This window comes from Eumetopias jubatus, unplaced genomic scaffold (assembly GCF_037043125.1).
Source record: "Eumetopias jubatus isolate StellerSeaLion01/CBP00866 unplaced genomic scaffold, mEumJub1_p1.0 scaffold_9, whole genome shotgun sequence".
NCBI classification, from domain to species: Eukaryota; Metazoa; Chordata; class Mammalia; order Carnivora; family Otariidae; genus Eumetopias; species Eumetopias jubatus.
In genome coordinates, this window is record NW_028274815.1 from 40,094,357 (window position 1) to 40,106,592 (window position 12,236).

At 57.2% G+C, this 12,236-nt stretch overlaps 1 protein-coding gene across 1 annotated transcript in view; it reads right to left on the reverse strand.

Annotated features, from left to right (window-relative positions):
- ATOH8 (atonal bHLH transcription factor 8) overlaps positions 1-11,036 on the reverse strand; it is a 30,656-nt gene extending 19,620 nt beyond the window's left edge. Inside the window, exons 1-2 of the mRNA XM_028122461.2 lie at positions 10,266-11,036; positions 1,644-1,835 (exon numbers count right to left, since the gene is read on the reverse strand). Coding sequence (XP_027978262.1) covers positions 1,644-1,835; positions 10,266-11,036 — 963 coding nt within the window. The remainder of the gene's footprint in view (positions 1-1,643; positions 1,836-10,265) is intronic.
- Between the last annotated feature and the right edge of the window lie 1,200 nt (positions 11,037-12,236).

The following is a 12,236-nucleotide window of genomic DNA, read 5'->3' on the forward strand; positions in this document are numbered from 1 at the left end:
GGAACAGGGAAGGGAAGGGTCAGCGTTCCTGTTTCAGCGCATGAGGGGGGACGTGCGAGGGGAGGTGAGGGGCTGAGGGGTGGATTGGGAGCAAACGGCGCCTGCCCACCCTGCCCATCCACACCTCCGGGCCGCCCGAATGCCATGGGAAGTTCACCCAGAGTTTATAAACCTCCTTTGTCACAGAGCCCTGCATGGAGCCATCAATCAGGCCCTTAATTTACCCGTGTCACTTTCCAGAGGAAAGCCGCCCTGCCAGTAGCCAGTGGCGCTTCCTCTCTCACCCGCTTGATGAGGATTTCATCTAATTGGTCCACGTTAAATCATTCCCAGGAATGCAACGTCCAATTACCGTGGCAGCGGCCGTGACTGGCTGGCGGGGAGGACGTGCGGGGCCCTCCCCGGCGGAGGCAGGAGAGTCCATGGGGGGCCTCCCTGGCTCAGGGCCCAGAGGCCTCTGGGAAACCTGGAGGACCCAGAGAGGAGCCTGCTGGGGGCGGGGGGAGGGGGGCTGGGGGGAGGAATGTCAGGGATGAGAGGGAGAGGCAGGCCAGGAAGGATGGAGGATGCCAGTCACCTGGATCCCCGACCCTCTCCCTCCCTGGATGCCCAGGGGGCCAGGCATCTCTCCCAGCCTCCACCCACCTCACGGACACAGGCTGGGTCCCGCCTTCTATGTCTCTTCCCCTCATAGGAACAGAGATCCAGAGGGCTGCCATAAGCCGTGCTCAGTGCTGCCCGGCGCTGACCCCCAAGCGGGAAGGCTGGGGGCACAGGCCATTCGGGGAACATAGCTGTGCTCACCATGCTTCCTCCTGCACATCTTTCTCCAAACCCGTCAAGCTTGCTACAGCCTGGTTCCTCTGTCTCAGATGCTGTGCCCTGTCTCATCTTCCTGGTGACCTGGTTGTTCTTCTCGTCCCAGATCGAGGGACCAGACTAAGATGCCCTCTCTAACTCCCTTGGGCAGGAGAGGTAAGTTGTCCTTCCTCTGCCTGGCCTTCCACCGCCCTTAGCACAGACCTCCGAGACCACCTTGCCATACTGTACCACCCATATCCACTGGCAGAAGGGCCACTCTGGCCATCCTGGGAGCTTCATGGGGACTGGGACCACGTTTGTCACCTTTATATCCCTGCCCAATATGCGTGGTACATGGTTGGCAATCAACAAATCTCTCCAGAATGAATGAATGAATGACGAACCTCACTAGCCTTAATGCACGGCCTCAGGTAATGCACAGGCCAAGTCACTCCCAAACATGCTGAAGGGCTCTCCTGGTCTGTGACCCTGCTCAGAGGATCTCGTTCTGGCTCATTCTGATACAACATCTATCAGGGGCCACCTGGGCACATCAGCACCAGAGCACAAAAAACCAAAAAGAGCTTCAGATACACCATCTTCCACATGAAGGGAGCAAACCCAGGCCCAGAGGCCCAGGGTGCCTGTGCAAGGTACCTGCCAGCCCCATGACCAGGAATAGGGTCACCCCCATAATCCCAGGGAGCGACTCCCAGCAAACCTCTAGGAGGCTGACTTTGCTGGCCCCTTCAGAAGCCTGGGTGAGAGTGGGATGCCCCTATTTCTGTTCCCACCTCTCCCGACCCCCTCCAGAGACTGTTGCCCGCATGGCTGGCACGTACCTTGCGTTTCTTGGCGCGTCCCTCAGCCTGCAGGGTGCGGGTGCAGCGCTGCACACACTCGGAGAAGCTGAGGTTGCTGTGGTCGGCACTGTAGTCGAGGTCAGCCAGCCGCGCCAGGGACAGGATGTAGTTACAGGCGATCCTCAGGATGGCCAGTTTGGACAGCTTCTGCCCATAGGAGTAACACGGCACCTGGGGGTTGAGAAGGCATCAGGAGGGGCTGCCGGGGGCTCTGCACTGAGCACAGCCCAGCAGGGCACCCTGGCCAGGCAAATGGGGCCACTCACAATGATGTCCCGCTACCCAAGAGGGGACCGCCGGGGAGCAGAGGTGGCCTGTCGAATCCCTTGACCAGTATTCTATTTTCTGTTCTAAGCACCCACTGTTTTCCCACACGCATCTCAACTCGTCCACTCACAAACTCCGGGAGACATCCACGTTCCCACTGTGTAGGGGAAGAAACTGAGGCTCAGCTCACGCCCACAAGACAAGAGGAATGAAGCGTGTGAGTTCCCACCGTGACAGAGCTCTGTCCCCCACCCTCCCTAAGAAGGGAGTCTCTAAGATTTTTCAGCTCTGATACTCCATTCACTCACTCATTCAGCGACCCTTGTTTTGCTGGACACGCAGGGTCCAACTACGAATAAAAACTTGATTCCTGACTTCAGAGAACTCACACTCAAGAGAGATGTCATAAAAGAGTTAGGTACCCAGGACTCTGGGAACATACAAGAAGGAACGTGCCAGGGCTTAGCTGGGAGGGCTTTCTTTTTCTTTTCTCTTTTTCCTTATGCCCTCTGGACCTGCAGTGCTGCTGGGCATGCAACAGGTGCATCATAAATATTTACAGTCCCAACCAGACTTGACATGCTTGTCAGTGACTCATCGCCAAGTAGATGCTCACTAATTGCACACGGGTTTGTACGGGGTGAAGAGACAGAGCGTCCAACTTTCGAACACCGTCTGCCAATGTTTGTACTATGCATTTGAGAAAAAACAATGAAGACAACGGCTGAGCTCTGAGCTGAGATGTGGAAATGACCCCACAATGTCCATCTGATGGGGGCAAACCGACACAGCCTATACCACTCCTCTGATGTACCGCTCACCCAGCCCCCAGGGCTCCAGTTTCCTTCTCCTCTCTCTGGCATTCCAGATCTAGACCCAGCATCCACCCCTACCACCGACTCTGGTACCCATTAACCCCGTCCTGCAGAGTGGGTCGCCCCAGCAGGTCCACTCAACAAGTATTTGGTGAGTATCCCCCATATACCAGGCCCTGTTGGGGCCAATGGTTCTCAACTGCAGATGATTCTGTCCCTCGGGGGACTGTTGGCAATATCTGCAGACATTCTTAACTGTCAGTGTTGGGGAGCAGGGGAGGGAGGACGGTACTGGCCCCTGCTGGATAGAGGCCAGGGATGCTGCTAAACACCCTGCAATGCACAGGGTCCTCTAAAGCCCCCACTGCAAGGAACTGCCCAGCCCGAAATGTCACTGGTGCAGAGACTGAGAAAGCATGAATAAGACAGTCACCTCAGATGGGGCCCTAAATGCATCATCCACTTTGTTCTCATTTTGTCCGGGAACTCTCTCTGAACTTCCCCTCCCAACCCTAAACCAGGGGACAGGGGAGGAGTGCTGGAGTGGACACTTGCCCTTAACAGCGCTCTAATAGCCCCCCAACTGTCCTTAACTGCTGATTATTGTGACTCATTTAATGGCCAGTCTCCCTGTGAGCTGATGGGGGGGAGGCCCACGTCTACAGGGCCTAGCACAGGTCTTGCCCCTAATAGGCCCTCCAAAGGGTTTGTTCAATGAGAGAATGAATGATCTACCTCCATGTTCACCAGGGGGCTCCAGAATGTTTAGAAATGTGTTCAAAACCCTTTCTTCTCTCGGAGGATGAAGATTTAGCTATTCAGTGTAGAGCTTAAGCACACATACCTTTCGGTCATCTGGGCTCACCTCCTGCTCTAGCTCTCCCAGGCTAGCAGACCCGAGGCAACGGGGCAATGGACCTCACCTTTCCAAGTGCTAGCTTCCTCTTCATATGCTAACACGATGCCCTCACCGCGACAGGCACACTGCACAGAGTAAGGCCTGATACAAGTCAGCGAGTCCTTATGATTGGGGCTGCAGAACGTCTCCAAAGAGGGGCTCCAGAGCGGGTGAGAAGCAGGATACATGCCCTGGAGCCAGGACATGATGCCTGCTCATCACGCCCCCCCCACCAGTGGGGATCCTGAAATGGCACCCACACCAGAGGCAAGGTTTGCTGTCCCCTTTTAAAATCTTCCAGCAGCCAAGGAGTTGACCCTCACCAGACTAGGAAACCAAAGGAGGGGCAAGTTGGTGACAGAGAGAATGCAGAGACTCCTGTGCAGTCCCCCGCCTCCCCCAGTCCTCACTGTGGCTCCAAATCCATCCAAGAAAAGCCAGCAGAACAATGCACTTTGCCTGTTCCCGACCAGGGTCCAGAGAATCCTGCTTATCAGCCTGAACAAATAAACAAGGTCTGTGGAACAGAAAAGGTTCCCGGGAGTCCTGGCACAGGGGAGGGGGGTGTCTCAAGAGCCAGCCCAGCACCTCTGCCTTCTCTGCTCCCAGGAGGGAGTGCCTACCTGCCAGAGGCCCCTGGGCACTGGGTGCAGCTCTGTGACACAGGTCCCTAGTGGTGTGTTCACCCAGGGGCCACGTGGGGAGTTACCCGGCTCATTGAGCCCTTGGCCCCTGAACAGATGGGCTTTCCTGCCAGTGGGGACCAGGGATCTCGGGAAGGATCTGCGTGTGGGGATCCAGGTCATTGCAGGATTACAGAATAACAGATGAGGCCAAGGCCAACCTAGGGGCTCCAGTCCAGGTTCTGGGCCAGTTTTGTCACTCTGTCCCATTGCTTCTATCCAAATCCAGATCTGACAAGGAAACCATCTATCCGGCTCTAGTGGTGTATCTGACACTATGGTAGCTATTCACAGGTAATCTGTCCCATTTAAACCTTCCCCAAAATAAAGACTCTTATCCCATTCTGCACATGAAGATACAGAGAGGTAGATACTGAGCTAAGACCTGAAGCTAAGCCAGGAGCTTGTCTGTCGAGTACCCAAGGAAGGTTCACGGCCACTGAGCTCCCCAGGCTCCCCCCAGCACAGGTGGCCATATGTAGGACGCCAAGGGCACCTTTTGGGCAGCTCACTCCTTCTCCTCCCCCTCCCCTGGGTGGGAGGTGCTCCTGGGCTCACCTGGTTAATTCCAGATCCTCCTGGTGCCCATGCCCCAGGATGCAGCCCCATGGCCCCAGAAGCCCAGTTCTGGCCTGGCGCTCACAAAGTAAGAGTCTGGCAGCAGGTCCTAGTTCTGGGAGGTGGAGGAAGAGTGGAAAGAGCTGGTCTGAACTGCAGGCACTTGCCAGTGACTTTGGGAGGTGCCTTCAATTCCCTCATCTGGAGAGTGAGAACAGCAATACCTGGGTACCCTACATGATTGTTGGGACCAGGCCACCCCTGACTGTTTATTGGGATCTACTAAGGGTATTTTTAACACAATGCCTGTATTTATCTTTAAACAGCCCAGTGAGGTAGAAATGATCTCTCCCACTCTACAGAGAAGCATTGGATGCCTTAGCTGGGTTCTTTCCAACTAGCTGGAAGCAACTGCTTGTGGATTTGGATGAGCCTTTACAACCAAAGGTGGGGGGAGAGGAAGCCCACCCTTCTGAGCTGGGGATGGAGAGGTCTGGACTGATCATCCCATGGGACTTTAGCCTTTGTGCATGACCAGCCACCCCACCACCTGCAGAGGACCCCCTCAGCAGCGCTCCGCTCCCCTAGTCAGAGGACACAGGGCAAAGGAGACAGGACGGTCACTTGCCTTCGATTCCTAACAGCTTGCCCAACTTCTAGGAAAGTAAAAGAACCTGCCTTGTGCTCACCCCATAGGGATTTTTAAGCTTCAGAGGGCCAGGTCTGGGGACTGTGACCATATGCCCCCCAAACATTCCATCCCACCCACCCTAGCCAAACTCTCTCCTGGCTCCACTCCTGGCCGTCCACTGTGACCTTAGACAGTCCCATGACCTTAAAGGATCTCAGCTTCCTTACCAACAAAATGATCACCAGCGTCCCCACTACCTGAGAAGGGGATGGCAGGAGGCAAATACAGGAAGCTGCTACAGAGAAACAATGCCAAGAAGCTACCAGCCCATGCAGGAAAGTGCTCAAAGCTGTCCCCCGCTTCAGATCTTGCCCAGGCTGCCCTCCTGGGAGCCCGTCGGGATCCTGGACCCACAGAGCTCCCACAGCACTGCGTTCACGGCCCACAGCTGAGCGTCTGATTCTACTGGAAATTCTTCTCTCTAATCTCTCATGTCAGTGAGGGCTGGCTTCCTGGGGGTGAAGCCACTTGGTGTGGAGCTGTTCAAGGTCCTTGTCGAGTTCTACCGAAATAGGTTCTCTAAAATCCCTTCTCTGGGATTCCAGCCCAGAGAACCTGAGGCTGGACCCTGAGAACTGGGGTCTTAGTAGTTACTAGCCGTGGCCCCAGGGCCAGACAGGCCTGGGAAGGGTGACCATAGAGACACGCAACAATAGGCTCAGGTAGGGCACTTCCCCCAATGCAATGAGGCTCAGTAAGGAGCCCCCCTGGTAACCAGTCATGAGGGGACAGAGTAGAGGCCACTATCACCCCTCAACCACATGGATGGAGTCCCCAGAGCAGGCCTGTCCCCATTCCCTGAGGTGTGCCCTAGCTGCTGTGGGGTCATGGCCCCCTGGCATGCTATGGGGTCTGTGACTGAGGGAAGGATAGGGTTGGGGGCATCATCTCTATGCCCCCTCATCGTCCATCGTGAGTTCCCTTGGTGAGGATACCCTGGGAGACTCCAGGGGCAGCAGAGAAGGGGGTGCAGGCCCAATTTGCTTGGCACCCTCTTCCTGCAGAGGCACCTCAGCAGGTCTTGAGGGCTCCTCATTGCCATCTCAGGCCTCTGCCCTGCAAGGCTGCCATTCCTCCATCAAGGCTGAGGGGCTTCAAATTTTGAGGGGAGAGAGGAAATCTGCACACACACCAGATGTCCCAGGGTGCTGCCAGGAGGCCAAGGCCAGAACACTGGCCTCTCCCCTTTCCCCCTCCTCCCCCCCAGCAAGGCCAGGCTTTCCTTTCGACCCCCTCCCACCTGGCCCTGGAGCAGCCCTGCACACAGGCCAGGCCCAGCTGTGCACACATGGCCTTCACATGAGGCGGCTGGGAGGGCCGTACGCAGCTGGGCTGGTGGCATGTGCTGTGGCCTGACCATCTGCCCCGCACACACCCCAGCCCCTCACCAGACCAGAGGGCCTCTCCCCCACCTGCACTTCCTTGGCCAAACAGCTCCCTCCTCTTCCCTTCCCGGTTAAGAAGCAGAGTGGGTTGGACCAAACAGAAGGCTTCAGGATGCTGGTGCTGAGGGCAGACAGCAGGGGTATTCAAGAGGCTGAGAGGAAGAGCTCTTAAAAGCTTGGGCATTGCAGTGACTCACTGACTCTGATTTGAATCCAGGCTCTACAGTGACAGGGGCACCCACTTTGCAGCCTGTGACTACACCAAGCCAAGCAGGCACGGCACACCCACATCTAGTGAGGTGCTCCGAGGAGCCGTGAGGCACAGAACCCACAAGGCCCCATGTGCGCAACCTTGGCCGACTTAGGTAAGCTTTCTGAACCTCACTTATCTGTGAAACGGGGGAGGGGGGAGGATAATATTTATACCTATTTCATTAAATGAACTAATACACATAACATGCCCAGCACAGTGCTTGCCACAAAGCAAGCATCTGATAAATGGTAGTTCCTATGATTGTTATTAAAATGATTACAGAATGTTTATTTCCACATCTCTCAAGGCCTTGCCTGGCACTGAGGACTCTATAAATGCTCAAGGAATGTTCACTCCTCCTACAGCCCCCATTCCTTTCTTCATTTGCTTTTTGCAAAGAAGCTATGTGGGGGGTAAGCCTTATCTCCATTTTCCAGCTTTAGCAACTGAAGCCCAGAGAAGGAAAGTGACTTTGCATGGTGGCGCAGAAAGCAGGCAACAAGGCACGACTCAAACCCTGGCCTCTGGACTCCTCACCCAGTGCTCTTTTAACCATACCAGGAAGCTAGCTGCTCAGGGAAACAAAACCCCAGACCAGAGCCACAATCCCAGAACTGATCTCGGTGCCGTGATGGCCAGGCCTTCATTTCCGGCAGAACCATCCTCCTGTTCCCTTCTTTGCCAAGGGCCCATTTCAAACAGTCGAACTTGAGCCTAGATCCAGAGCTACACGCATGTACCTCTTATGTGTGGGGGACAGAGGATTTTCTCCATTGGATGGGTGCCTTTGTGGGGGTGGCCTCAGCCCCTGGCTCTGAGATCACAAGTGCCCTACCTACGTTTCCTTCCTTCCCAGACAGCAGGCAGATGCCCACTCTGACCTGGCAGCTTTCTGGGGAAGGGACAGAGTGGTCTGAGCGGGGACAGAACTAACAGGAGCAGGCCCCTCTGTGACCATGTATTTGTATGTGCTCTTGGGCATTTGTAATGATCATGTGTAGAGGCATAGGTATGTTGCTGCATCTGTCCTTGTTATGTAGAACTTCCCCACAGAAAGCAGAGATGTGAAAGAACAGGGTTTAAATAATCTCATCTTGGACTCAGTCATGGGTAGACCAGCTTCTGATCGTTAATAAACATGACAGATACAGATGGCACTGTGGGAAGCATTTGGCCAGGCAGGCATTCCAGAAACTGCTGTCATCTTCCCTAACCCACTAGGTGATCTTGGACCAGTCTCCTTCCTTCTTTCTCCAGGCCTCAGTTTTCCATTCCATTAAATGGGGTAATTCAACCTGATAGGATGTTAAGATCAGGCAAGGTGGAATATTACTGAAGGAAGCAAAAGCCACCAGGTAAATGAGATGTTTAGTTGAGTTGAGTACACAGAGACCATGAATACTTTCTCAGAAATGAAAGAGGCAACCAGAGAGACAAAAGGGGCCCTGAACTGGTAGTCAAAGGACCTAGGTGCCAGCCCTACCCTGCTACTCACCAGCTGTGATGTCCTGGGCATGTGGCCTCCCCAATCTTTCCCTAGTTGCAAGGTTTCCCTAGTTGCAAGGTAAGCAGGTGGACAGGCATCTTTCTGCCCAGTCTGTCATCCTTCTATCCTGGGGGTAGGCTGCAGGATGCTCTATAGGTTGCCACCCTCCGTAGCCATTCAGACAAAGAGCTGCTACCCAAGGGTAAGCCTGAATGTTCCACTGGGCCCACTGCCCGGGGTCCCAGCTGGTGTGGCTGGTCACATCACTGACCAAGCATCTTACCCAAATCCAAGCAAGACACTTTGACTCAAGTCATAGAGCCTCTTTCCTCCCAGGAGCTCAATTCCCTTCCCATGGATGGACACATGCACCGTCCACTCTGCCCACAGGAGGAAGAAGAGAGTGGGATCCAAAAAGAAGATGATGTTTTCTAAAACACTCTGTTGTTGGCTAAAGCCCAGAGAGGTTGAGTAACTTTCCTGGAGTCACACAGGAAGTCAGCTGTAGAGTAAGCAAAAACCTGACTGTCCAAACCAGTCACATCCACCCCTAGTCCATCCCTGTTCCCTGTGAGGGTGCGGGCAGGGGGCACTTACTACCTTCTTCTTAGATCTCCCTTCTCTCTAAGAAAACCAGAAGTCTAGAACCGCAGGGCAGTCCCAGTCTTGTTTAAAGTGTAATTGCAAAACTGCCCCTCCCTATTACCGGTAATTCTCAGATAAATGTTCTTCTCCATCCCCCTAGAGGACGCTGTCTGGTGAAGGCAGCACCCACCAGCCCCAAACTGAGAAGCCCCTGATCCACCCCAGAACTAGGCTCTACAGATCCCCCAACTAACCAGTCCCCTCAGTAGACCTACCTGCTTCACCATGAGGTGAAGCGCAGCAGCGGAGGGTATCCCCTGAGAAGGCTCTCACCAGCCAGTTCCTGAGGCTGCCCCTGGGGAGGAGACGCAGGCTTGTAGCCCAGATCCTTAAGGATACCAGGGGGTTGGGTGCAGGGCCCCGAAGCAGCCTGAGTGTAGAGGCATCCCTCCTAGGAGGTAGGGTCTGAAGAGGGGCTGGCAAAACCAGTTCCACCCCTCCGCAGCATCGTAGGCCTCCCAAGACCCAGACCGCGCTAAATGCCTGAAGAGGAAAGGTCCCCCCCGTCCCCCGCCTCCGCTTCCTCGCTGGAGACAGATTCCCACATTCCCTCTCTCCACTCCCCACCGCGCCCAAGGGACTCGGGAAGACAAATACTTGCTGCCATAAAAGTGAACTATGAGGGCTGAAGTCAGGCGCGCGGAAGGGTCGCCCCGGGGGCTGGGGGGGAAAGCAGGGCGTGCCTGGGCCAGAGATCTCGAACCTTTGCCCCTACTTTGCAACCTAAGATCCGTATCAACGCTGTGGCAAAGTACTGCTCTAGGAGGGCTCAAACCTGTCTGGACCCTGGGGCCGACCGGGCGGGAACAACTCGCTCCTCACATACACCCTCATCCTTCCTAAAATCTCCCCGCCACTCACCCACCCACTCCAGCAACCATCCCCGGGCGCAGTGTGGGTGTGCGGCTGGGAGCCGGTACCTGCTTCCTGAGCGCCTCGAAGGCTGCACTGATCGTGTGCACCCGCGTCCGCTCCCTGGCGTTCGCTAGGAGCCTCCGGGTCTGCTGCAGGGCTTTGATCTCCGAGGCAGCGGTGGTCGCTTCGCCCGGCCGTTTCCTAGGCGACGCGGAGGAATCCGGGTGGTTATTGTAAATTACGTGTGAAATTGACGAGTAAGAACTTTCCCCGGGACGCGTGGGGGGCGCGGGGCGCACGGAAGACTCCGGGGGCGCAGGGGGCGCCGACGGCGTGGGGCGTGCAGGCGGTGCGCACAGCAAGATACGGGGACGAAGGCCGGGCTCCCGGAAAGGCTGCGCCTCGGGACCCCCGGGTACTCGGCCCTGGGGCGCCGGAGGCGGCGGTGGCGGTGGCGGTGGCGGCGGCGGCGGCGTGGGGAGTCCCGGCCCCACTGCACCCAGGGCGAAGCCGCGTTTCCGCGCGTCGGAAACCTCCGGCGCCCGGGCGCCCCGGCGCTCTCCGGCCGGGTCCGCGCCCCCACCTGAGGGAACAGCCGGCGCCACCGGGGCTGCCACCGGGGCCGCAACCGGCTGCAGCCTCTGGGTCCTGTCGTGCAGCCCGTTGGTGGCGGTGGCGCGGGGCTCGGGCGCTTCCAAGTCCAATCGGAAAGTTTTATAGCCGTTCGCGCGCCGCGCCGGCTCCTTGCCTTTCCGCTTGAGCTTCTTGAGGCCGTTCAGCTCCTTCACGCACACGGTCTTCCACGGCCCGTCCTCGAGAACCGGGATGTGCTTCATGGCGCGGGCAGCGCGCGAGGCAGGGGCGTGGGGCTGCCCGGGCCGCGCGCCCGCCGCGCTCGCTCTGCACGCCGCGCGCCGGCTCTGCCCGGGCGGCCGCCGCGCTCAGCGCCTGGGAGTCTCGGGCTCTCCCCCTTCTCGCGCCCGCCCTCCTCCCTCCCTTTCTCCCCCTCGCCCGGGGCAGCTGCGCCGCCGGCTCCGCGAAGCCGCCGGGCTGTCCGTTCCCGGAGCGCTCAGAGTGTCATCTGAAGTCGCTGCCGCCTTGCCAGCATTTCTGGAGAACGCCCGCTGCGCTCCATCTGTGTTTGTTTAGCCTCAGTTTACACAGAAGCCCAGTTCGCGAGATCAGTCAGCGCCGCCGCCCCGAGAGGAGGCAGCCCCCGCCGCCGCCGCCGCCTCCCCAGCCCCGGCCGCCCGAGCTGCGAGCGCCTTTAAAGAAACAGGAAGCATTTTTCAAAACAGCTGGGCTGCCGGCCGCCTCCTTTGTCCGCGTCCTCTCTACCTCCCCCCACCCCCACCCCTTCTGTCCAGAACCTGCCTCCTCTGGCTCTCCCTCCCCGCCCCCTCCTCAAGTCCGGGGTGCTTCTCTCTTCCCCAGGGGACAGTCCGCTCCCCGCAGAACTGCCCCGAGCACGTGGCTTCTGGGCCCTTCGGTCCTTCCCCAGATCGGAGCTGGGCCTTCTCTAGCCAGCCTCGCTGACCTCTGAGTGACGCAGCAGCGACCTTCTGCACCCAGCACCTCCCCGTCCCAACTCACCAATCGAGGAAAAAAACAAACAAAAAACAAAACCGAAGGGCGACTTCTGGACTTCTGCGAAGGGGGAAGGGGAGGGGGCCTGGTGGGGGAAGGGAAAGGCTCTGAGCTGCCCAGACCCTCACTCCCACAGCACCAAACCCCACTCGCTCCGTCGTCACTTGCTGGAGCAGGGAGGCCAGGAGTAGGCTATAGGGAAACTGAGGCTCTGAAAGGGAATGCGCTTTCCCACTGTCACACAGGGAGTCATAGAGGCTGGGGAGAGTGGACACTTCAGACTTAGGTAGACCTGGCATCTGTGGGATTCTGAAGGTGCCTCACCCCAGGCCGCCTGCCAAACCTAGGTTTACTCATCTATGAGATGAGAAGTGTGCAGGGCGTAGTGCCCAAGTCCCAGGCTTGCTGTAAGGAACTAAGCCCCGGGCACAGAGGAGGTACTGGTCAAA